The sequence below is a fragment of the Nematolebias whitei genome, chromosome 12, assembly GCF_014905685.2.
Source record: "Nematolebias whitei isolate Nwh7 chromosome 12, NemWhi1, whole genome shotgun sequence".
NCBI classification, from domain to species: domain Eukaryota; kingdom Metazoa; phylum Chordata; class Actinopteri; order Cyprinodontiformes; family Rivulidae; genus Nematolebias; species Nematolebias whitei.
The window spans coordinates 9,950,563-9,974,118 of record NC_056509.1 but is presented as its reverse complement, the minus strand read 5'-3'; the positions used below and the strand labels follow the sequence as shown (position 1 = coordinate 9,974,118).

At 41.3% G+C, this 23,556-nt stretch overlaps 1 protein-coding gene across 1 annotated transcript in view; it reads left to right on the top strand.

Moving 5' to 3' along the window:
• Positions 1-23,556, top strand: part of elp3 (elongator acetyltransferase complex subunit 3) — a 100,083-nt gene that overhangs the window by 33,299 nt on the left and 43,228 nt on the right. Inside the window, exons 8-9 of the mRNA XM_037685712.1 lie at positions 11,433-11,594; positions 11,712-11,838. Of these exons, the coding sequence (XP_037541640.1) occupies positions 11,433-11,594; positions 11,712-11,838 (289 nt within the window). The remainder of the gene's footprint in view (positions 1-11,432; positions 11,595-11,711; positions 11,839-23,556) is intronic.

The window sequence follows — 23,556 nt, the reverse complement described above, 5'->3', positions numbered from 1 at the left end:
ATATATATATATATATATATATATATATATATATATATATATATAGTCAACACCATCCTTATTCTTCTAAATTGGATATGTGCAGCTCCACCTGCCTACACAAGCTGCATTAGAGAGGTCCTTTATTTTCTTAAACTGGAAACATCAGCTGGTTTTGTCTGGTAAGACTGTTGTTTCAAATAACCTGGAATCCCTTCCTGTCCTGTGTCACCGGCACAGATCATTCTATACTCAGTACTTCAGGTATGACGTGATATTTGGATATTTGCTTATATCTAACGTGTTTGTTATGTTAACTTGTATTGATCCGTTTTTTTCTCTTGTATGTATTGATGAAGTCAACCTTGTCCACACTGTGGCCCAGCTATGGTCCAAATAGACCCAATTCTGAAGTTGATGTAGCTGTCCTAAAACAATTCCAGACGTTCATAGCAATTCATGTGGATGTAAATTCATGGACCTTTACCCCCAATTACACTTCCAGTCACAGTGTTATTTTTGTAGAATTGTTTTCTTTCTGACATGAAATTGAAATTAAAGACGGTCCTTTTAATCGGCCATATGATTTTAATTGGCTAACGGTAAATGGTAATGTCTGTAATCAAGTCAAATTTATTTATAGAGCACAATTAGCACAGCAACTGTTACCAAAGTGCCTAACGATAAAATCACATCATCAAGTAAAAAATAACAAGATATAATTAAAAGCATCAAAAATAAAAACATAAAAATTAAATCATCATGAGAAACAATGGGTTAATGAGTCAGATGTGTTAAATGTCAGTGAATACAGGTTCATCTTCAGGAGAGATGGAAGGCAGGCGATACATCATCATCTAACACTGCACTTGTACAAAATGAAACAAACAAACAAAACAATCAATCAGCCGTCCCCGTACAGAGTTTGAGTTGTTGAGTTTAACTCAAGTTAGTTTTGAATTTTTATTTTTTGAATTAAGCACATGTGTAATTCGAAATTCTATTTTTAAATCTACAATTATTCTAGGGTTTGTTAAATATTTGTATAAGTTAAGCAGTTATTTGTATTTTATTAAGGGATAAAATACATATTGGCCAACTATAAATATAAAATAAATAGTGTTAAATATTATTGGGTGCAATGATGGCATCAGCATCGGAAGGACGAACTGATTGGTCAACATCTTCCCTGGAAGAGCTGCATGTTGTAGTTTTGCACTTGTATTTAAAAAACTAATGTTCTATGTGAATAGTTATGTAATGTTAATTTGACAAAGGTGTAAAGGGTCACAAAATGTTTGAGACATTCAAGCCAGGTCAACAGTTACGATAATAATTGTTGATAACTTTCACACAGAACCCCAAGTCAAGATGGTTAAAAGTTTTCCATCAAAGCTGAAGTTCGGCTCCGTTCAGCTGTTGAATGGAGCTGTTGAGGGTGCAGGGGGGAGATAAGTGACACCCCCTTCACTTCCATCAGTTTATCTTCTGCTGAGTTGGACCAGCTCTGAATACGATCATGGTGGCGTCTGCTCAGTATGAATGAGTCACAGCCTTCCAGATGACTCGGTGAAGATTGATGCGTGTTTTATCAGGCAGTGCCTCGGACAAATAATGGTCCTTTTCTACGGGAATTAAAAGCTCACTTTGTCAGCAGGGGTTATTGTTCATCTCAAAGCTTAAAGCGTTCGTTTTCTGTGAGCGTCTGCGTCACCTTCGTCATATGTGTGTCTGTCACTGAGTGTGGTGCACCCTAATTTGTGCGGTTATCCAGGGAGATCACAGATCTCTGTTTAAAAAAAGCCGCGGGCCTGAATGCAGCCTAACAGGCATGTTTAGGACTGAGGGGGAAACCCATGCAAACACGAGAACATGCAAGCTCCACACAGAAAGACCCCAGGTCTAACACAGGGTTTGAATCTAGGACTTTGTTCATGTGTGGCAGCAGTGCTAACCACTTATCCACCATGCTTAGCTGACGTAATTGCAGCAGTCGTGGAGATTGGATGAAACGAGGATTTGATTTGGTCAAAGAGCAACCTACCGTGTGTGTGTGTGTTGGTGTGTGTGTGTGCACTCTGCTCTTGATCTGACAGAAGCAGCGAGATACCTCGAGATAATCGCCTGAGATAATAGACTTTTTATTGATTCATCTCAGACAATCCGATTATCCTTTCTGGAGCATAAACTCTTGTAATTAAAGTAAATCAGCCGGCAGACTGTAAAAGATGGACATTTATTGTCAGCAGATACAAAATCGGAGGAATTGTGGGCTGGCATGAGAGGAGCTAATGGTCATTAGAGCAGCTGGAGTGGAGAGAATGACATCTGGCTGGTGTGCTGCAATGACGCTTGTGCTGTTTTGGTGATTCTGATCAGTGACTCTAATAACTTTAAAAGTCATACGTGAGCCAGATTGCGGCTGATCAAAGCTGAGAAAACATCTGTTTTGAGTTTACATATACAGAGAACAGATGAGCTGCACACCTTTTCTTGTTTATTTTCTAGCAAAATGTTCATAGCCACTTAGCATCATCTTAAGCTTCTTTGAGTAATCAGGTGTATGCTTGCATTTTTGTTAATATTAAATGTTTTACTAAAAGTCTGATGGGTTTAGATTAGATGTGAGTAATATGTGGACCAAGTGCCAAAAGTAGCCCTTGGGCAATCTCCATCCGGCCCCCAATATTCTTAATGAAAATAAAACAAGTTTTAAATAAGTTGACGAAAACCTCTCTTCTCATTTTATCATATAAACTTAGTGAAGTTTTAATTGAAATCTTGCATCAACAAATGGACATTTGCATCAAAAACCTTTGGAGTGAGATAGACTAAAACTTTTTTGTGTGCGTGTGTTTCCAGGACTACCATTCTTTCCGGTCTATAGAGCACACCTGAATAAAAGCCGCGGGTGTTCAGGTTATAACATGAGTGGCAGCTCACAGCTACTGACAGAGATGCAGCTCTTGTTGTAGATTAAGAATCAACCACCAGATGATATTTTATAGATGTTATCTTACTGTTCAACACACAGACAGAGTGAACCCCACAGGTCTTCATGACAACTACCTCCCTCACTCATGGTTACTCTACTGAATGGTCGTAGCACAAACTAACACATAATGAACACATAAACTAACAAGAACAGACTAATCACTAAAAGAACAAAGCTAAACAGCTAACTGAAATGATTAACAATGAACATATATTTTACCCATAATCCCTCTCTGAGGCCATGTGACCAGCAGTCAACCACAATGTTCCACAAAATGCTACAATACGTACCGTTAACATATACAAATACATACAGTAATTTAGATTTTTATTTTTTTCTGAACATGGCCCATAACATGACTGGTCAAAAAAAAGTACAGTAGCCTACCAGGAAGTCATTGAGCGCTATATTCCTCCTGCTCCAGTGCAAAGTTGCTCTGTGAGCATGTGAAGCTCACATGCTGTGCACATGCAGGGGAATCCCCCCTCCTGTTCTCTCCTCTCTTCCCTGTTTTGTTGGTTTGGTTTACCTGGTCAGTAATTTCATTGGTCGGATTTGTCTTTTTAACCTTTGTTTATACAAGTAGTCTCATTTAGCCACATGAACCCACCCTCCAAGAGAGACGTGTATTGGACAGCTATGTGAGTGCCCGGGTGTGACGAGACTAAATGTTTTTGGTGGCATGTAGCTCGTTAGCCTGACCAAAAAAAAGCTATAAATTAGCCACAGCATTGTATAATACGCAGGGTTCTAATCGTGTGAAAAAAGTAGTGGCTTATAGAGCAGAAAGTACGGTAGATTGAACCTTTAAGACTGAGAAGCTAACATACGGGGGGTGCTTGAAAGTTTGTGAAGCCTTTATTATTTTCTATATTTCTGCATAAATATGACCTCAAAAATCATCAGATTTTCACAGAAGTCCTAAAAGTAAATAGAGAACCCAGTTAAACAAATGTGCCAAAAATATTATACTTGGTCATTGTCCTGTTTGAGCTCTCACAGGTGGTGTTCCTACATGTTTAAATTAAATCCACAATGCTCGGAGAAACTACATTAGCTCGGACTGTTCACACATAAACAAATGGTCCACACTGGAAGATGTGCCCATAATTCACGCAAGGCAGCATGGGGTCCTAGGAAAAAGGTGGATAAATACTGACAACGGGGCTAATGTCGTGAAGGCAGTGCACCTGAACTTTAACGTTAACTTGCTAACCTGAGAGGCATGTAGCCAATGACAAGCGGGTTGGAGGATTGAAGATAATTTATTATTGTTGATTTTTTATTTTTTATTTTACAGATCAGTTAAAATGCTCTGTTCAGCAAAATATTCCACAGTATTGCTCCCTGCTTCGTCTGTTCTGAAAGTGAAACTTAAAGTGAACACCATGACTTGAAAGTAGTCTTCATGCACCCTCTGCTGGATATATTGTACAATTACGGCTGGTTCCAGCATTTTAGGAGTGAAAATTAGAAGTGTTTATATTGGCACATAATGGGACAATTATCACCAATACCGATATGTCCCCAAACGTCTATTTCAGCCTAAAGTATTGGCCATACCGATACATTGGTCGGGCTCTACTATTTAATGACAGAAAAAAAAGTTCATAAATAAAGGCAGCTGAAATGAGCTTCCTGCTCAGAGTGGCTCACCTCGCCTCTAGGAACAGCTTAGAGTAGATTTATGGAAGTGAAGTGTGAGATTGGCATCACTGTGTTTCCGTACAATGGAGAAATTTGTTCCCTGCATTTAACCCATCACACTTGAGATACACCCAGGTGGAGCAGTGGGCAGCTATATAAGTGACTGGAGAACAGTTAGGGATTAGGTGTCTTGCTCAGAGACACTACTACATGTGGAAATGGCTGGGAGTCGAACCAGGACTTTCTGGTCCCAATTCTGCTGCCCTTCCTCTACCCCATCTCGGCCCCTTATTGCATTTTTGTATCAAAGCTTGCAGGTAGACGTGGTTTTGGCATTTGGTAGACGTGCCTTCTGGATGCCAACCAAGTAAGGTGTTTCAATTGAGTTCCAGCAAGAAGAGACCTCGGAGCAGATCCAGGACTTGCTGAAGAGATTACGTCTCACAGCTGGTCTTTGGAGTCCCTCCAAATGAGCTGGAGGAGGAAGCTGATGAGGGACGTCTGAGGATCTCTGCTCAAGCTGTTGCCCCTGTGACCCTGTCTCCAATTAGCTGGAGAAGAAGGGTGGACTCTACAGTGTCTAGTTTAGAACTGAGACACCTCTTGAATGAGAAGTGAAATGTCCTCAAGAATCATAAAAAATGTTCAGTTGACTTATATTTGACTTGTGAGGAGTCCTGAACGGATAAAACACCTGCACCACAAACATGTTTCTAAATACAGAACGTTGCACGGTGAAGACAAAATGTGTTAAATTGTCAAATACAGGTTTGAATTAATGACAGAATTATAGATTTAACTAGTTTTATTTTTGAAAATGTTTGTCAGAGATACTTCATTTTGTTTCCATCCAGCAGTTACTGACAGCCATTTGACCCACATAATTAAAAATAAAAATTTAGAATAAAATGTGACTGTAAAAGCATTTAATGTCAGTAAAAAAAAAGATACTCCAACACGGATGTTAAACTCCATTACAACAGGAGGTCCAAATGATAAACTAAGTTCAAACCAAGGTTTGTTTTCTATAAATACATAAAGTCAAGTCTGATATCTGACATGTTTTCTTGTTCTCTGTTGCTCTTTCAGAGTCAGAGAGAGAGTCAGAGATTCTTTATTGTCATTCGCACCTCATATGGTACATGTGGTGGAGAGAAATGATGTACACAGGGTCCCAGTTACACCCAACAATAAACTGTAAAAGAAAAACAATGATAACATCTGAGATATGAACTAAGAAAAACGTCAACTAAAAATACACTAAGCACTAATAGCATAAAAACATTACGTCGAACATCAGCACAAACATGAACATGAGTCTGTGTAAGCAGATGAGCATGCATGAACACATCAACATTGAAAGAGATCAGCAGCAACATTGAAAGAGATCAGCAGCAACATTGAAACAGATCAGCAGCAACATGTGATTTTTTTCACAGTGATTATTCTGGTTAGAGATTCATGAGTCTAACAGCCTCAGGGTAGAAGCTGTTCCTCAGTCTAGTGGTTCTACACTTAATGCTCCTCAACCTCCTTCCTGAGGGGAGCGGGGCAAAAAGTGTGTGTGTGCTCGGTGAGTGGGGTCCTTCATGATGCAGGTGGCCCTCTTCTTGCATCTGGAGGTGTAGATGTCTGTGATGGTGGGGAGACTGACTCCAACAGTCTTCTGTGCAGCCTTCACCACTCTCTACAAGGCTTTTCTTTCTGCAGCTGTGTAGCCTCCATGCCACACGTTGATGCTGGAGCACATGATGTTCTCCACTGCACACCTGTAGAAGTAGGTGATGACTGAGCTTCCCAGACCAGCTCGTCTCAGCCGCCTGAGGAAGTAGAGCCTCTGATGAGCTTTCTTGATCAGGCTGGTGGTGTTGTTGCTCCAGCTGAGGTTGTCATTCATGTGTACACCCAAGTGCTTGTAGCTGGAGACCACTTCCACTGCAGATCCTCTTATGTTCAGGGGGGTGTAGATGTGTTTGTTCCTTCTGAAATCCAAAATCATCTCCTTTGTCTTCTTCACATTGATGTGAAGGTTATTCTCTTTGCACCAGCTCTCCAGGTGTTCCACCTCCTGCCTGTAGCTGGACTCATCATTGTTTGTGATGCATCCCACCACCGCTGTATCATCTGCAAACTTTACAATGTGACAGCCTGGATGTGTAGCTGCATAATCATACGTGAGCAGAGTAAACAGGAGGGGGCTCAACACACATCCCTGAGGAGAGCCAGTGCTGAGGGTTATGGTGGAGGAGGAGAAGTTGTGGATCCTCACTAACTGTGGTCTGTTTTTTAAGAAGTCTAGTACCCAGTTGCAAATGGAGGGGCTTAGTCCTAGTGTGAATAGTTTGTCCATCAGGGTTTGGGGGATCTTGGTGTTGAAGGCAGATGTGAAATCCACAAAGAGCATACGGACGTAAGAGTTTTTCTGCTCCAGGTGGTTGAGCGCAGTGTGGACCACAGAGGAGATGGCATCCTCTGTTGATCGATTCTCACGGTATGCATACTGATGAGGGTCCTCGTTGATGTTGATGGTTGTTTTATGTGAGTCATGACCAGTTTTTCAAAGCATTTAGCGACTATCGGGGTGAGGGCCTCTGGCCGATAGTCATTCAGACCAATCACTGTAGAGCTTTTTGGGACTGGGATGATGGTGGCAGTCTTCAGGCAGGTGAGAACTGTCTCCAGGGTAAGTGAGGTGTTAAAGATGTCTGCCAGCACCTCGCAGAGCTGATCGGCACATTCTTTCAACACTTTTCCGGGGATGTTGTCTGGACCGGTTGCCTTGTGCGAATTAATCCTCCTGAAAGTACTCTTTACTTCTGCTGAGAGGTCATGCTGAGATGCTCTTCATCCGGTGGTGAGGTGAGTCTGGTGCTGGGTGGTCTGTTCGGGTCTTCAAAGCATGCATAGAACTTGTTGAGGGCATCAGGCAGAGATGGGTCTTTGGGACATTGTTCGCTCCTTCCTTTATAATCTGTTATGCACTTAATGCCCCTCCACATGCTCCGAGGGTCTTGTGAGATGAATTGACCCTCAATCCTCTGTGCATATGTGGCCTTGGCCTTCTTAATACCAGCAACCAGCTCTTTTCTTGTCCTACTCAGCTCCTGTGAGTTTCCAGACCTGAAGGCAGTGTTCCTGGCTTCCAGTAGGGTGTGCACCTCTGCATTCAGCCAAGGTTTTCTGTTTGGGTAGCTTTTTACATATCTGATGGTGGAGACGGTGTCAGTATATGTACTAATGTAACCCAGAATTGAGGATGCGTATTGGTCCATATCAAGCAATCTTCCATTTTCAGCAGCTTCTCTGAAAACCTGCCAGTCTGTTCGATCAAAACAATCTCTCAGTATGGGTCCACTGTCCTGGATCCAACATTTAACTTTCTTTTGCACCAATCTGGAACGTCTCAGCGGGGGCATGTAAGCAGGAGCCAGGAAGATTGAGATGTGGTCTGACAGTCTTAGGTGGGGGCGGGGTTCAGCTTTGTATGCATCTTTTACATTCGTATAAACACGGTCCAGCGTGTGGTCTCCACATGTTTGTATGCCCACATGCTGGTAGAAGCTTGGGAGACGGTCCTTTAGATTCACGCAATTAAAGTCTCCGGCTACCACATAGAGAGCCTCAGGGTGTTTGTTCTGCAGCGAACTGATTATATCATGAAGTTCTTGCAAGGCGTCATTAAGATTAACATCTGGAGGAATGTAAATAACTGTGATGAAAGTCACTGTAAACTCGCGGGGTAGATAATGTGGCAGACATTTTACTGTTAGTTGCTCCAAAGCCTTCAAGCATGAGCTTTTTACTACAGTACAGTTTGTGCACCAACTTTTACTCACGTAAATGCATACTCCGCCTCCCCGTCATTTCCCCGTTAGCTCGCTGCAGCGGTTTGCTCGAAAAAAAGTCTGTCATCCAGCTGGAAGACTGTATCCGGCGTTTCGCTTGTAATCCACATTTCTGTGAGGCAAAGCACTGCACACTTCATCATCTCTTCTGAGGCGCCTGCTCTCAGACAAAGCAAATCCATCTTGTTGTCCAACGAACGGACATTCGACAGAAAGAGAGACAGCATCAGGACGCCCGGCGTCCTCTCCTCTTAAGCCGGGAGCAGCGCTTCCTCTTCTGCCCACTGGAACGCCTCTGCTGCAGCTTCCAGGTAGATAACTTTTTAAGATCTGTATTCTGCCGAGCGTAGTTTTGAGTTTGTTGCTGATTTCTGCCATATTTCGTGGCAAATCTGCTCCTATTCTCATCAATTTGGTTCGGCTATAGTTCACACGCATAAATCGTGCGGAGTCGGGCACAGAGTCAATATCAAAACTTCTAAAAACTAGGATAGTACCGGGAGCTAGTGAAGCTGCAACTGCTCTAAGCGCAGCCATCTTGGTATCCACATCATTTCCACATTTCCACATCACTTCAAAGATTACTGGAAGATACAAACAGATTGTTTTAGAAATGTTGACTAACTGAATTCTGCACTAAATAAAATATGCTAGGTTTACATTTATATGCAATACATGTTTAGCATTTAAAATAGCATCTTGAGGGCCAGATAAGATGCTAAAAAGGGCCATTTTGGCCCTTGAGCTTTTAGTTTGAAACGTGCACTAGAACATTGCTAAAGAAATAATAAAGGGTGTCCAAGCTTTCGCCTGAAATTTTAAATTTACCAACTTTTCTTACAATAATTTGTTGGAATTTACAAAGTATAAAAATATCATCTTGACAAATTGTCCACGTCTTGATGTATAAACTATATATTAAAGAGAATCATAATCAAAACAAATGTTAAACCAAGTGACTCATTAGTGTCACCATGACAGCGACACCCTGTCTCACTCTTAACAAGACAGGCAGAGTATAAGTTATAGCTTACTGACATGTCGGTTATATTAAAGAATTCCTGATCCGTTCACGTCAGAGGCGTCTGGTAGTCACATAGTCAGTGTTTATGGTTCTACAAGATATGGTGAGTTCAAAATACACTTCACTTCCAGTTAAGGATAGAAAATGCTGCACTCAGATATAGTGCGAGTCAGTGGAGGTCTGGGTGTGTTCACTCTGTACTCTGCAGGGGTTTGAGAGAAGACCACAGTCCTATAACGATGACACACACATTGGGTGGAACAGAACCACAATGTATATGTTTTGATTAGGGTTGGGCATCGTTTGAATTTGAATGATTCCGGTTCCGATTCCTTGTTTCAATTCCCGATTCCAATTCTTTTTAGAGGCAGGGTTTTAAAAAAGTCACGTTATGAATGAGCTAAAGTAGTTAGCCAGAGTTCTTTCTTGTAGTTCTTAGGCTTGTTTTATTTTTTGTATATTTTAGCATTGATTTTTTTTTGTACAGCGCTTTGTGATTTTATGTCTGTGATAAGCGCTTTATAAATAAACTTTACTTACTTACTTACTTTCTGGATGAAATAATTTGAACTTCTATTTGAATTTTAACTCCATGAACTTTTTACTTTTTGTTAACTTTACTATGAATTTCTCACAGGGTTATTTTCAACCAGTATATAAATATCAAATGTATGAACTTTAATATAAATGTTATGAATTTTCTTTTCATAGGGGTACACTTTCACAAGAGAGCTTTATGTTTGAAAACCTCATGGAAACACATTTCCTCATGTCCAGTGTGTGATGCTGCAGCCATGTTACTGAGCTCCCACTGATGGGCTAACCTGCTCTGAGATTTTCAGTTGTAATGATGGTAATTTTGTAATTTGTGTATTGACAGAGGAGCCCTAGGAAGAATAGTCTCTACTACGATAAGGACTAACGGAGATCCTTAAATTAAACATAAAATCCAACTTCTCACAACTCGTTTAAATTCTGAGTGATATTTCGACTGAACTGTGTTGAATTATAGAGCTCTGCAGAGGTGGGGTTTTCTTATTCATTTACTCGGTGGTCTAAATACCAAGCTTGTCTGCAAAAAATTATTCCGTTTTTGTCCACATCTACTGTCAGAATTAAGGGCATGTATTTGTACACGTTTTTTAAAAAGCCTCAGAAAGAGTGCAGTATTACTGACTGGCACCTTAATGAAATGTAACGAGAGGGCTTATTAGCAGTTTAGTATGTGTAATCAAACCCCATGCACCTTTCAGATGTTATTAACATTTCAGCTGGTTTTATTCCTGCCCTGTAAACCAGGACTATTCAACTAAACTGCTCAGGGGCCACAGGTACTGAGAGCCAAGAGCTCAGGGGCCAGACATCAAGCAGTTATTGTCATTATTATCATTAACTTTGTTTTACGATTTAAAATCTAGTTTTATTTCAATATGAACCCATTGGTGGACCGAACTGAGCTCACCTGTGGGCCTAATTTGGTCCCCGGACCACCAGTTGAATAGCTCTGCAGTAAAGGGTTCAGATATGAGATTTACAACATGTACTAAAGTAAAACCACTAACAGCTTGAAATCTTATTTGATTAGACAAAACTTGTTAATTCACAACAATGCATCAAAATGACTTAAAACATTAAACTTTGTTAAAGTCTCTCTTTAAAGTCAGCGTGGGTCTTTTCATCTTTATTGCATTAATGTGTTCTTAATGCGAGGTTAGTGATAACTGTTTGCACAATGAGCCATTTCAATTTACAGCGTGTAAATCGATGTTGCTAAATGATGCCAGTAATATTTCCTGTTCACTTAAACCCCTCAGATATTTAATCTCAGTGATGCCACATGGTAAAATTAAAAAGCCATTACTGTGGGGAAGGAAGAATCATGTTCTCCGGGACTTGATGTGCTGAAATGACGTCAAGCGAAGTGAGCGTTGTGCTCCTGCAGGTACTCGGAGCGCAGCGGCACCAAGTGTGTGGGAATCACCATAGAGACGCGTCCGGACTACTGCCTGAAGCGCCACCTGAGCGACATGCTGAGCTACGGCTGCACGCGGCTGGAGATCGGCGTGCAGAGCGTTTATGAAGACGTGGCCCGTGACACCAACAGGTCAGTAAGTCTCAGACAACTTTCAGCAGAAAACAGCCACGACGTGAGAACGTGTCAGTAAAATAATAGATGCGTTAACCACCGTGGTACGATCTGAGCAGATGTGTTCTCCTCCAGAGGTCACACAGTGCGAGCAGTGTGCGAGTCCTTCCACCTGGCCAAGGACGCTGGCTTCAAAGTGGTCGCCCACATGATGCCAGACCTGCCCAACGTGGGCATGGAGCGGGACGTGGAGCAGTTCATTGTAAGCACATCATTTGTTCTTCTACTAGTTTTAACTCTGAAACACCAGAAACCTGGAGGGGTTTACCTGAAGGTGCACATTTCAGGAGTGAACTGAAGTAAGATGAACGGAAGAGTTACGATTTTATTAGTGGTGGCTGGTCCAGTGGGTCAGGGGCCGTCCTCCAACAGGAAGATCTGGGGTTCAATTCATGGGGTGCAAGGACACACTTACTGGTGTCAGTGCTGTAATATAGTGTGAGGAAGTGGAGTGGTCTCACAGGGGTGAGAGAGGGCAGCCTGTGATCAGGATGTCTGCAGTTAGATTCCTGACTGTTACAACAAAACTCAGGGGGGAAAGGTGAAGCACCCACACCTAACTCTACTCTTGTTCAGATTTATAGTCAGATATTTGGCAAAACACTCCATCCATCAGTCAAGTCTCAGGGGCAGCATCTTGAGCAGGGAGGTCCAGACATCTCTTTCCAAAGCCACCTCTTCTAGCTCTTCTGGGAGGACCCCGAGGAGTTGAATCTTGGATCTTCCCCGAGGTCTCCTGCTAGTCAGACATGTCCGAAGCACCTCCCTAGGAAGGCACCAAGTGAGCATCCTTACCAGATGCCCGAACCACCTCAACTGGCTCCTCTCGATGTGGAGGAGCAGTGGTTCTACTCCAAGTCTCTCCTGATAACTCCAACTACCCTGCAGAGGAAACTCATTTCAACTCCTGTATCCACGATCTCATTCTTTCAGTCACTACCCAAAGTTCATGACCATAGGTGAGGGTAGGAACAGAGACTTGACCAGTAAACTGAGAGCTTTGCCTTACAGCTCAGCTCCCTCTTCACCACAATGGACCGGCACAGAGTCCACAATACTGCAGATGCTGCACCAATAAATCTGTCAATTTCACACTCCATTCTTCCCTCACTCGTGAACAAAACTCCGAGATACTTGAACTTCTCCACTTGAGGCAGAACCTCACCCTCGAACTGAAGAGAACAATCCACCCTTTTCTGACTGAGGACCATGACCTCAGATTTAGAGGTGCTTATTCTCATCCCAGCTGCTTCACACTCAGCTGTGAACCACTCCAGTGAGAGCTGAAGATCACGGCACGATGACGCCAGCAGGACCACATCATCTGAAAATAGCAGAGATGGAATCCTGAGGCCACCTATCTGGACTCCCTCCACTCCCTCTGCTGTTTAGCAAAACAGTCATTCAGTGAAATGTCCAAAGTACTGTATGATCCTAAAAACTGTTTTAAAGACTTCTGAGCATTACCAAAAACTACTTTCTCTGCGCTAGCAAAGCTACTTTCAATACCAGCTGGTAAATCCTGGTATCTAAATATAGTTTGAGGGTTTTTCTTAAATGAGATCAAGGAATCTTCAGTTGAAAATTGAAAAAATAAGATTCACACGACTTTCCAGGGGTTATTCTGAGGAGCACGACAAATCAAGCCATATAAAGCACTCGTGATATCAGGATGATCTGTGTTTCAAAACGTAGCTTCAAAAGAGAGGAATGTAATCCAACCTTATCCTCGGTTTGATGTGATGGCTCACATTTCTTTTTAAAAACCTAATTTATGTGGATCAGGTCTTAACGATACCAGATGTCAGTAATCCTGAAACAGAATGAACCCAGGTAAAAATAGTTGTAAAGTTCTGCGTAAGGTTATTATCCTAATCGTTTGTGACATTGGTAATCAGACATATTTTTAGCCGTGCGTCAGAGTGCGTCAGAGCACCAAGGCAGTCCTTCATGGAGCTTCTGAAAATAGAGAAGAAAGCTGAGAAACCTCGACAGAAAGCTGTGAGATGGGTCTCAGCAGCAGTTTACGCTGCCTCTCTGATTAGAAGCTGCTTCCATTTGAATTGTGTGTGTTGGCTCTGTAGGATGTAAATGGAGGCTCGGCTTGAGTTGTGTGTTGTTCTGCCCCATTTGTTCTTGTTGTTTTAGAGATAAAACAAAAATTAAGTAGAGGAAAGCAAAATGAGGGAACTGTGTTTTAATTGTTGCAACGTAACATGTAACTTTGTCAGACGGAGCAATGAACTCATTTCTCGTTTGTTTTGTTTGTTGTTGTAGAATAAAAAGATTTTACATTTTAAAATAGGGTTACACGTTACAAATAAAACAGGGCTTTTCAAAGAGGAAATGTTTCAAAGATCGTATTTAAGAAGAAAAGATAAATAAAAAATAAACTTTCAGATGTGACTCAAACTCTTTGTGTGGGTGCATCCAACTTTTAAAGTTCTGCTGAAGTATTCACCTCAGTAAGTTTTCTGTTTTGTTTTCTTACAGCCCAGAAATTAACCCTAACTCCATAATTAATGAAGTTACATGAGAAAATTCTTCTAAAATATAAAGTAAAAAATGTATGTGTACAAAATATATTGACCCATTAGGAAAGGTTGTATGAGAAAATCTCCTCTGAAAAGAACATGGCAGCACAATGTAGATTTGTAATGTTTCCTCAGGACTTCTGGAACTGTGTCCTCTGGATAGAGGAGACCAGAGTAGAGATGTTTACCCATAATGCACAAGGTCTGTTTGGTGGTAGATGCAGCATATCAACACAAACGCCTCATATCAACAGTCAAGCATGATGGTGGAGGGCTGATGGTTTGGGCTTGTTTTGCAGTCACAGGACCTGGGCACCCTACAGTCAGACCTGAACTCCTCTAGAGTTGAATGTGAGGCCACCTAAAGACCCTTTTTCTTTGTAGGGCCTGGCCTGGTCCTGCTTTGCCCAGCCCAGGTTCTGGCCTAGTTTTTGATATTGGACAGCCCAGCCCACTTTCAGCTTGATGTTTGAAACCCAAAGACTTGGGGTTCGTTGTGGGCGGACTTGTGCTGCAGATTTGATGTCTGTCCTGCCTTTGGCATGATACTGTGCATGGTTTCATACACTCACATGTCTTTCTTTTAGCAGCACGCTATCCTCTCTGACTCTGTTTTACTTTGTTTTTGATGAGAGAACAATGAACAGGACATTGCATTAGCTCCATGTTATTCATTGTTGGGTGTCACAAAAATTACATCACATGAGCCTTGAGCATTCTTGCAATGATGATCCCACCCACATGCAAAACCAACAAGGCTCTGAGGAGGAAAGAAAACCTGGACCGGGCCGTACAGTTAAAAAGGGCCGTAGGTGGCAGACAGAATCAACAACAGAACGGCTAAAAAGAGAAAAGAATCAGTGTTGCATCAGTGTCCAGATCCTAACTTGATCGAGATACTGTGGTGGGGCCTTAATTCAATTTAATTCAGTTTATTTATATAGAGCCAATTCACAACATAACTTGTCTAAGGACACTGAACAGAAACATTCACATACTGTACATTTAAAAAAAGGCCAAGTAAAAGTTATCTAAGGAAGCAGCAGATTGTGTTGAATTGTCACTTTGTCACAGTCTCCCATCCTGAGCAAGCACAAAGGAAACCGTGGAAAGGAAAAACTCCCTTTAACAGGAAGAAACCTCCAGCAGAACCAGGCTCAGGACGAGCAGCCATCTGCTTCGAATGACTGGGTTTGAGAGGACAGGAAGTAGAAACCGACAGAATGACAGGTCCTGATGTACTTTCTATAGGAGGAAAGACACACACAAAAAAACATGTTAAGATATAAATAATTACAAATACAAACAGAGTAATGGGAGTGGTGACACAGAGGTTAGAGAAGGTGTGCCTGTGATTAGAAGATCGCTGGTTCAACTCCCTGTACTGACAATATCAAAATGTGAGTGGGACAGATGAAGCACCCACACCTTCCTCCACCCTCATTTGCCCAACTTTGGATCCTTGAGCAAGGCCCTTGACCCTCCACCATCTGCTCCCCCGTGTGCCCTAGATAGCAGCTCTCTGCTCCACACAGGGCTGTGGTAGCTCAGTGGTCTGTGGTTGTGTCAGGAAGGACATCCGGCATAAAAATAATTGCCATGTCTTCGTGCTACTTAGTTCGCTGTGGTGACCCCTGAAGAAGGGAGCAGCCAAAAGAAGAAGAAAAAAAAAACAGGTAGAGTAGCGCAAGTAAAGACAGCAGCAAAGTGAAGAAATGTGGTCAGTTTGTCCTCCAGCAGTCTAAGTCTATAGCAGCATAACTAAGGGATAGCTCAGGAAACCCAAGCCAACTCTAACTATAAGATTTATCAAGAAGGAAAGTCTTAAGCCCAGTCTTAAAACTGGACAATGTGTCAGCCTCATGGACAGAAACTGGAAGTTGGTTCCATAAGAGAGGAGCCTGATAACTGAAAGAACTTCCTCCCATTCCGCTTTTGGAAACTCTAGGAACCACAAGTAAACCTGCAGTCTGAGAGCGAAGTGCTCTGTTAGGAAAATATGGAACAATAAGATCTGTAGTATAAGATGGAGCTAAGTTGTTGAGAGCTTTGCATGTTAGAAGTAAGATTTTGAATTCAGTTCTGAATTTGACTGGGAGCCAATGAAGAGAAGCTAAAACTGGAGAGATATGATCTCCTATTAACTCTCATTTAAACTCTGACAGCAGCATTTTGGATTAACTGAAGACTTTTTAAAGAAGTTTGTGGATAGTAAACCATTGCAATAGTCCAGCCTAGATGTGATAAATGCATGGACCAGTTTTTCTGCATCATTTTTGGACAAGATGTTTCCAATTTTAGTGACATTACACAGGTGGGGAGAAGCGGTTCTGGTAACATTTTAATATAGCGGTTAAAAGACGTCCTGATCAAAAATAACACCAAGGTTTTTAACATTAGAATTAGAGGCCAGTTTAATGCCATCCAGAGAAAGTGACAGACTGAAAAATTTATTCCTAAGATGCTCAGGTCCAAAAACTAAAATCTCAGTCTTGTCTGTATTCAAAAGCAGAAAATTAAGGGTCATCCAGGTTTTTATGTCTTTAAGACATGCTTGTAGTCTAAGTAACTGATTGGATTCATTGGGTTTCATGGACAAATATAACTGTGTATCATCAGTATAACAATGAAAATGCTGCTTAATAACTTTACCTAATGGAAGCATATACACTGCTCACAAAATTAAAGGGAACACTAAAATAACACATCCTAGATCTCAATTAATTAAAAATTCTCATTGCCAAACTTTATTATTAGCACAGTGGAATTGATTGAGAAGAAAATAACACAAAAATTATCAATGCAAATCTTACACCATGGAGATCTGGATTTGGATTCATTCTCATTATGAAAGAAGAAAATAGCATGACAGGCTGATTTAACATCATTGAATATTCCTCAAGACAAGTCTAAATGAGGCTCAGTAGTGTGTGTGGCCTCCACGTGCCTGTATAACCTCCCAACAACGCCTGGGCATGCTCCTGATGAGATGGCAGATGTTCTCCTGAAGGATCTCTTCTCAGACCTGGATTAGAGCATCAGTTAGCTCCTGAACAGTCTGTGGTGCAATGTGGCCTTGGTGGATTAACTGAAACATGTCCCAGATGTGCTCAATTGGATTCAGGTCTGGGGAACGGGCAGGCCAGTTCATAACATCAATGCCCTCATCATGCAGGAACTGCTGACACACTTCAGCCACATGAGGCCTAGCATTGTCATGCATAAGAAGGAACCCAGGGCCCACTGCACCAGCATATGGTCTCACAATGCAGTGTTTCCCCTACCATTATACAAGCGGGGCGCCCCGCCCTGTCAATGGAACCAAGCACCCCGTCTACCGAACCCCACCCACCCCCAACCACCTGTCGGCACTGACGTAACGTTAAAGTAGCGGCTCACAATGCAGGTGTGCTAGCTAAAAAGCTAAAGGCAGTCTCTTCCCTCATGCTGAACCCTCACACTGAATGCACCCCTGCCACTTGAAAACTGTCGGTACAAACAGTGCGGCCATCCAAAGAAATGCCTCCCCACACCATGACTGACCCACCATCAAACCGGTCATCCTGGAGGATGTTGCAGGCAGTATAACGTTCTCCATGGTGTCTCGAGACTCTGTCACGTCAGTGTGAACCCGCCTTCATCTGTGAAGAGCACAGGGTGCCAATTGCGAATCTGCCAATTTTGGTGTTCCCTAGCAAATGCCAATCGTCCTGCACGGTGCTGGCTGTAAGCACAGGCCCTATACATTGACGTCAGGCCCTCATACCACCCTCATGGGGTCTGTTTCTGACAGTTTGAGTGGAAACATGCACATTAGGGGGCTGATGGAGGTCATTTTGTAGGGCCCTGGCAGTGAACTTCCTGGTCCTCCTTGCACAAAGGACGAGGTAGCGGTCCTACTGCTGGGTTGTAGCCCTCCTACAGCCCCCTCCATGTCTCCTGGTGTACTGGCCTGTCTCCTGCTACCTATTCCATGCTCTGGACACTGTGCTGAGAGATAGCAAATCTTCATGCCACTCATCGCATTGATGTTCCATCTTGGATTAGCTGCACTACTTGAGCAACTTCAGTGGGCTGTAAAAAATGCCTCATGATGGCTTTATGCGTGGCAGCATTGACAAAATGAAAAGTGACTAAAAGTTCAACCAGAAAGGACGAGAACAGAGAAATGACCTGTGGTCACCACCTGCGGAATCACTCTTTTATAGGGGTTGTCTTGCTAATTGCCTCTCATTCCACCTGTTGTCTGTTCCATTTGCACAGCAGCTGAAATTGATTCACAATAAGTGTTACTACCTAACTGGTGACATTGATTCCACAAAGGGACTCGTTTGGAGTTACATTGTTTTGTTTAGGTGTTCCCTTTATTTTTTTGAGCAGTTTATAAGGTAATATAAGGTAAAGCATACTGGTCCAACCACTGAACCCTGAGGAACTCCACGATTAACTTTAGTGTATGAAGACGATTCATTATTTACATTTACAAACTGGAATCTATCAAATAAGTATGATTTTTTTTTTCATTCATTCAACCGTTATTTAAACAGGTTAATCCCATTGAGCCTTGGGGACTCATTTACAAGAGAGACCTGATTTCTTAACAAAGAGTGATGACAACGGTGAGTAACAACGACAACAAAAGACAGTCACATAAGAGGCGTACAAAATTTAAATTTCCTCTTTTTTTTTTAACAAATCAAAACAAAATAGCAACCAAAAGGACAGTCAAAGGGAAAAGTAGTGAAAAGAAAAAAAACAGCTAGATTATAAATTGGTGTAGAAAACTAAAAACAGGAACATGTCTGCATTGGTTTTTGCCAGGAATTTAACAGATGTTTAAAACTATTTAAACCATTTTAGAGTTGTTCCTGTAATCTCAATATCATATTCAAGTTTCTGTAGTAGAATATTGTGGTCAAATTCAATTCAAATTCAATTCAATTCAAAAATACTTTATTAATCCCAAAGGGAAATTATTTATCGTTGTAACTCGTTATCCTCATTTCATTAAGAGATGTTATAGATGCTGATGGCTGTAGACAGGAAGGATCTCTTGTAAAGGTCCATCCCACAGTGGATCCTAAGAAAGTGGCTGCAAATGCCATCCGATCCGTCCACCCAGACTCGGCTGGCCTCTCAGTTCTTCCGGGCTGTAGGACCGCCCGAATGCCGGGCAGAACTCCTCCCAGAGCGATGGCCACTCCTCCCAGCTGTCTGCCGACATTTCTAAATCTGCCTCATCTGACAGGGAACCAGAGGTAATAGTAGAAAGGATGGTTTGAATTTTCTCTTATTGAAATAATGTTATTTATAAAGAATCTCACAAAGTCATCACTTTATAGTTGTAGGGATACATGGTTCAACAGGACTTTTCATTAGACTAGCTATAGTACTGAACATAAACCTAGGGTTATTTTTATTCTCATCTATTAAAGATGAATAATATAAAGTTCTAGTTTTACAAACAGCTTTCTTATATGTTAGCAGGCTATCTCCAAGTTAAATAAAATTCTTCGTTAGTGGAGCGCCATTTTCTCTCCTGGTTTCTAGATGCCTGCTTTAAAGTACGTAACTCAGAATTGAACTAAGGAGCCAGTTTCCTTTTATTGATTACTTTCTTTTTCATTGGTGCAATTTTATCAAGTGAAGTTTGCATTGAAGTTGTAAAATTATCAACTAGATAATCTAAGTCACTGTTCTCTGATGCATTACTCTGTCAGACAGAGGAAAACATTGATGGAAGAGATTGTTTAAATTTGGTTACAACATTTTCTGATAAGCACCTGCTGAGATTAAATTTACTCTCAGTGACTGTGTAGTCATTTAATGTAAACTCAAAGGTTATTAAAAAATGGTCAGACAGAATAGGATTTTGAGGACGTGTTAAGTACTTAACCTGTATGCCATAAGTCAGAACCAGATCAAGAGTGTGATGATGAGAATCAGTAGACGTGCGAACGTTTTCAGTTTATTTATATAGCCCCAAATCACAACAAAGTTGTCTCAGGGCAAAGTTGTTTTGGGTAAAACTAATTGACTCTATTAAATTATTAAAGGCTATGCTTAAGCTATCACTTTCAACATCTACATGAATATTGAAATCACCCATTATAATGATTTTATCAGTATTTAATAATAAGTCAGTTAAGAAACCTGAAAATTCAGACAAAAACTGAGAGTAAGCGTCTGGTGGACGATATATAACAACTAGTAAAAGTGGCTATTCTGATATCCATTTTGGATGAGAAAGACTGAGGGACAGCGATTCAGAAGTATTATAACTAATAATTGGTTTATTAATCAATAATCCTGACAGAAAAATAGAAGGTACTCCTCCACTTAGACCGGTTGTTCTAGGAACATGAAAATTTAAATATTTAGCAGGAGTGGATTCATTTATTCCAAGGGTGCCCAAAGTTGGCCCACCAAACCATTTCAGTTGGCCCGCCAGGCTGTCCTCATTACTATACTAAAATTTATTTTGAAGAATCAATGTTTTTACACTCATTGACTCCACCCATTAACTTTATTGTCAGTCGGCCTGACTACCATATTTTAACTACATGGATTACACAGTCGAGTAGATAATTTATCCATCCATTATCTTTTACCCGCTTCTTCCATTTTGGGTCACCGGTGCCAATGTCCAGCAATCACTGTGCGAGGGGCGGGGTACACCCTGGACGGGTCGCAAGTCCATCACAGGGCCACATAGAGACAAACGAGACAAACAACCATTCACTCGCTCTCTCTCACCTAGGGACAATTTAGAGTTACCAATCAGCCTAACATGCATGTTTTTGGTCTGTGGGAGGAAACTGGAACACCCGGAGAAAACTCGCGCAGCACAGAGAGAACATGCAAACTCCACCCAGAAAGGCCCCCGGACTTGGATTTGAACCGGGACCTGATCGCTGAGAGGCAGCAGCTCTACCAGTTGTGCCACTGTGCTTCCCTAGATAATTTATGTATTTTTTTCCTTAGATAGAGAACTTTACTAATTGGCTTTTATGTATGTGAATGTTCCTGTAAAGTGCCCTGAGACAACTTTGTTGTGATTTGGTGCTATATAAATAAATTGAATTGATTTAAAATAATTTTAATTTATATTTTTATATTTCATTTTGACAGACTTTCTACCATCCCTCGGTAGCTTCCTGCCACTGAATAACATTTTCCTTTGACAGAACACACTTATAAATCACTAAGTGTTTCATGTTGCTGCTGATCTGTTTCAATGTTGCTGCTGATCTGTTTCATGTTGATGTGTTCATGCGTGCTCATCTGCTCACACAGACTCATGCTTATGTCCGTGCTGCTGTTCGACGTAATGTTTTTATGCTGTTAGTGCTTAGTGCATTTTTAGTTGATGTTTTTCTTAGTTCATATCTTGGATGTTATCATTGTTTTTCTTTTACATTTTTATTGTTGAATGTAACTGGGACCCTGTGTACATAATTTTGTTCGCACCACATGTGGTACATGTGGTGCGAACGACAATAAAGAATCTCTGACTCTCTGAAAAGTAAATTGTAAATATGAACTGGTTTCAGTGGTAATTTGAGACTCTTTAAATTTAAACTTAGCACCCCTGAAAAATAAAGAAATAATTAGGATAGTGTAAGGCAGTCCTTCTCAAGTAGTGGGGCGCACCCCCCTGGGGGTGCCCGGGGCAATGTTAGTGGGGGCACATGTGACCCTAGAAAACTTGCTTTTTTTGCCGCAGGGAGTATTTTTTTTCACCATTCTCCTTTTGTCACGTGCGTTCCTAATAATAAAGTCATGAACAAATATGGCTGCCTTGTCGTTTTGGAGCCATGCATGAACCGTGTCTCTCCCATCTGCTGCTGACATGATAAATAAACTCAGACCGTCACCTCCTCCGTCCGCCGCTGCTGTTATGGTCCATGCGCTCTCAGCGTGCATGCAACAAAGAGTGAACTCAAGCAACAGCGACACCTGCCCCCTCTTTCCTCTTTTGCGTTGACAAAATGTTTTAGTTTTATCGATGAGTTTGTCAAAGCACAATTTACAGAAGTAATGTTTAATAAATGTTAGGACTCTATTCTTTGCTATCAAAATAAATTCACCTCCTCAGTTAAGCTGCTGTTTTTATGATTCTCTGGACGCTTGTCACCCACTGCATGCAGGTGACAAAGAGTAAACTCAAAGCGAGAGAGTTACCTGCTCCTCTTTCTTCTTTCATGTTGACTTTTTTTTGTTTGTTTTATCGATGAATGTGCTCATTGATCCTGACTTCCACATTTTGATTTAAAAAAATCAGCACAAATTGTTTTATTCATTTTTGTTTTGTAGGTCAAAGTGTTTCATATAACATTCCTGAGTTAAAATGCTGCTTATCAATTTGAATTTATTATTTATTGATTATATTTAATTTTATTTTTCAATATCAAATGGTCATAGATGTTTACAGTTTAAAAAATGATTTTTTTTTTTTCAGGCAAATTGATGCACTTTGTTGTTTCTGTTACAGACTAAAAAAACAATGTTAATAAAGTTATTCTTTGTTGTAAGTTGATCTTTACAGGTCCTTCTAAAAAAATTAGCATATTGTGATAAAGGTCATTATTTTCCATAATGTAATGATAAAAATGAAACTTTCATATATTTCAGATTCATTGCACACCAACTGAAATATTTCAGGTCTTTAATTGTTTTAATACTGATGATTATGGCATACAGCTCAAGAAAATCCAAAATGCCTGTCCCAAAAAATTAGCAAATCATGAAAAACAAGCTATTAACCTAACCATCTGAATCAACGACGTAACTCTAAACACCTGCAAAAGATTCCTGAGGCTTTTAAAAACTCCCAGCCTTGTTCATTACTCAAAACCGCAATCATGGGTAAGACTGCCGACCTGACTGCTGTCCAGAAGGCCATCATTGACACCCTCAAGAAAGAGGGTAAGACACAGAAAGAAATTGCTGAACGAATAGGCTGTTCCCAGAGTGCTGTATCAAGGCACCTCAGTGGGAAGTCTGTGGGAAGGGAAAAGTGTGGCAGAAAACGCTGCACAACGAGAAGAGGTGACCGGACCCTGAGGAGGATTGTGGAGAAGGGACGATTCCAGATCTTGGGGGACCTGCGGAAGCAGTGGACTGAGTCTGGAGTAGAAACATCCAGAGCCACCGTGCACAGGCGTGTGCAGGAAATGGGCTACAGGTGCCGCATTCCCCAGGTCAAGCCACTCTTGAACAAGAAACAGCGGCAGAAGCGCCTGACCTGGGCTACAGAGAAGCAGCACTGGACTTTTGCTCAGTGGTCCAAAGTACTTTTTTCGGATGAAAGCAAATTTTGCATGTCATTCAGAAATCAAGGTGCCAGAGTCTGGAGGAAGACTGGGGAGAAGGAAATGCCAAAA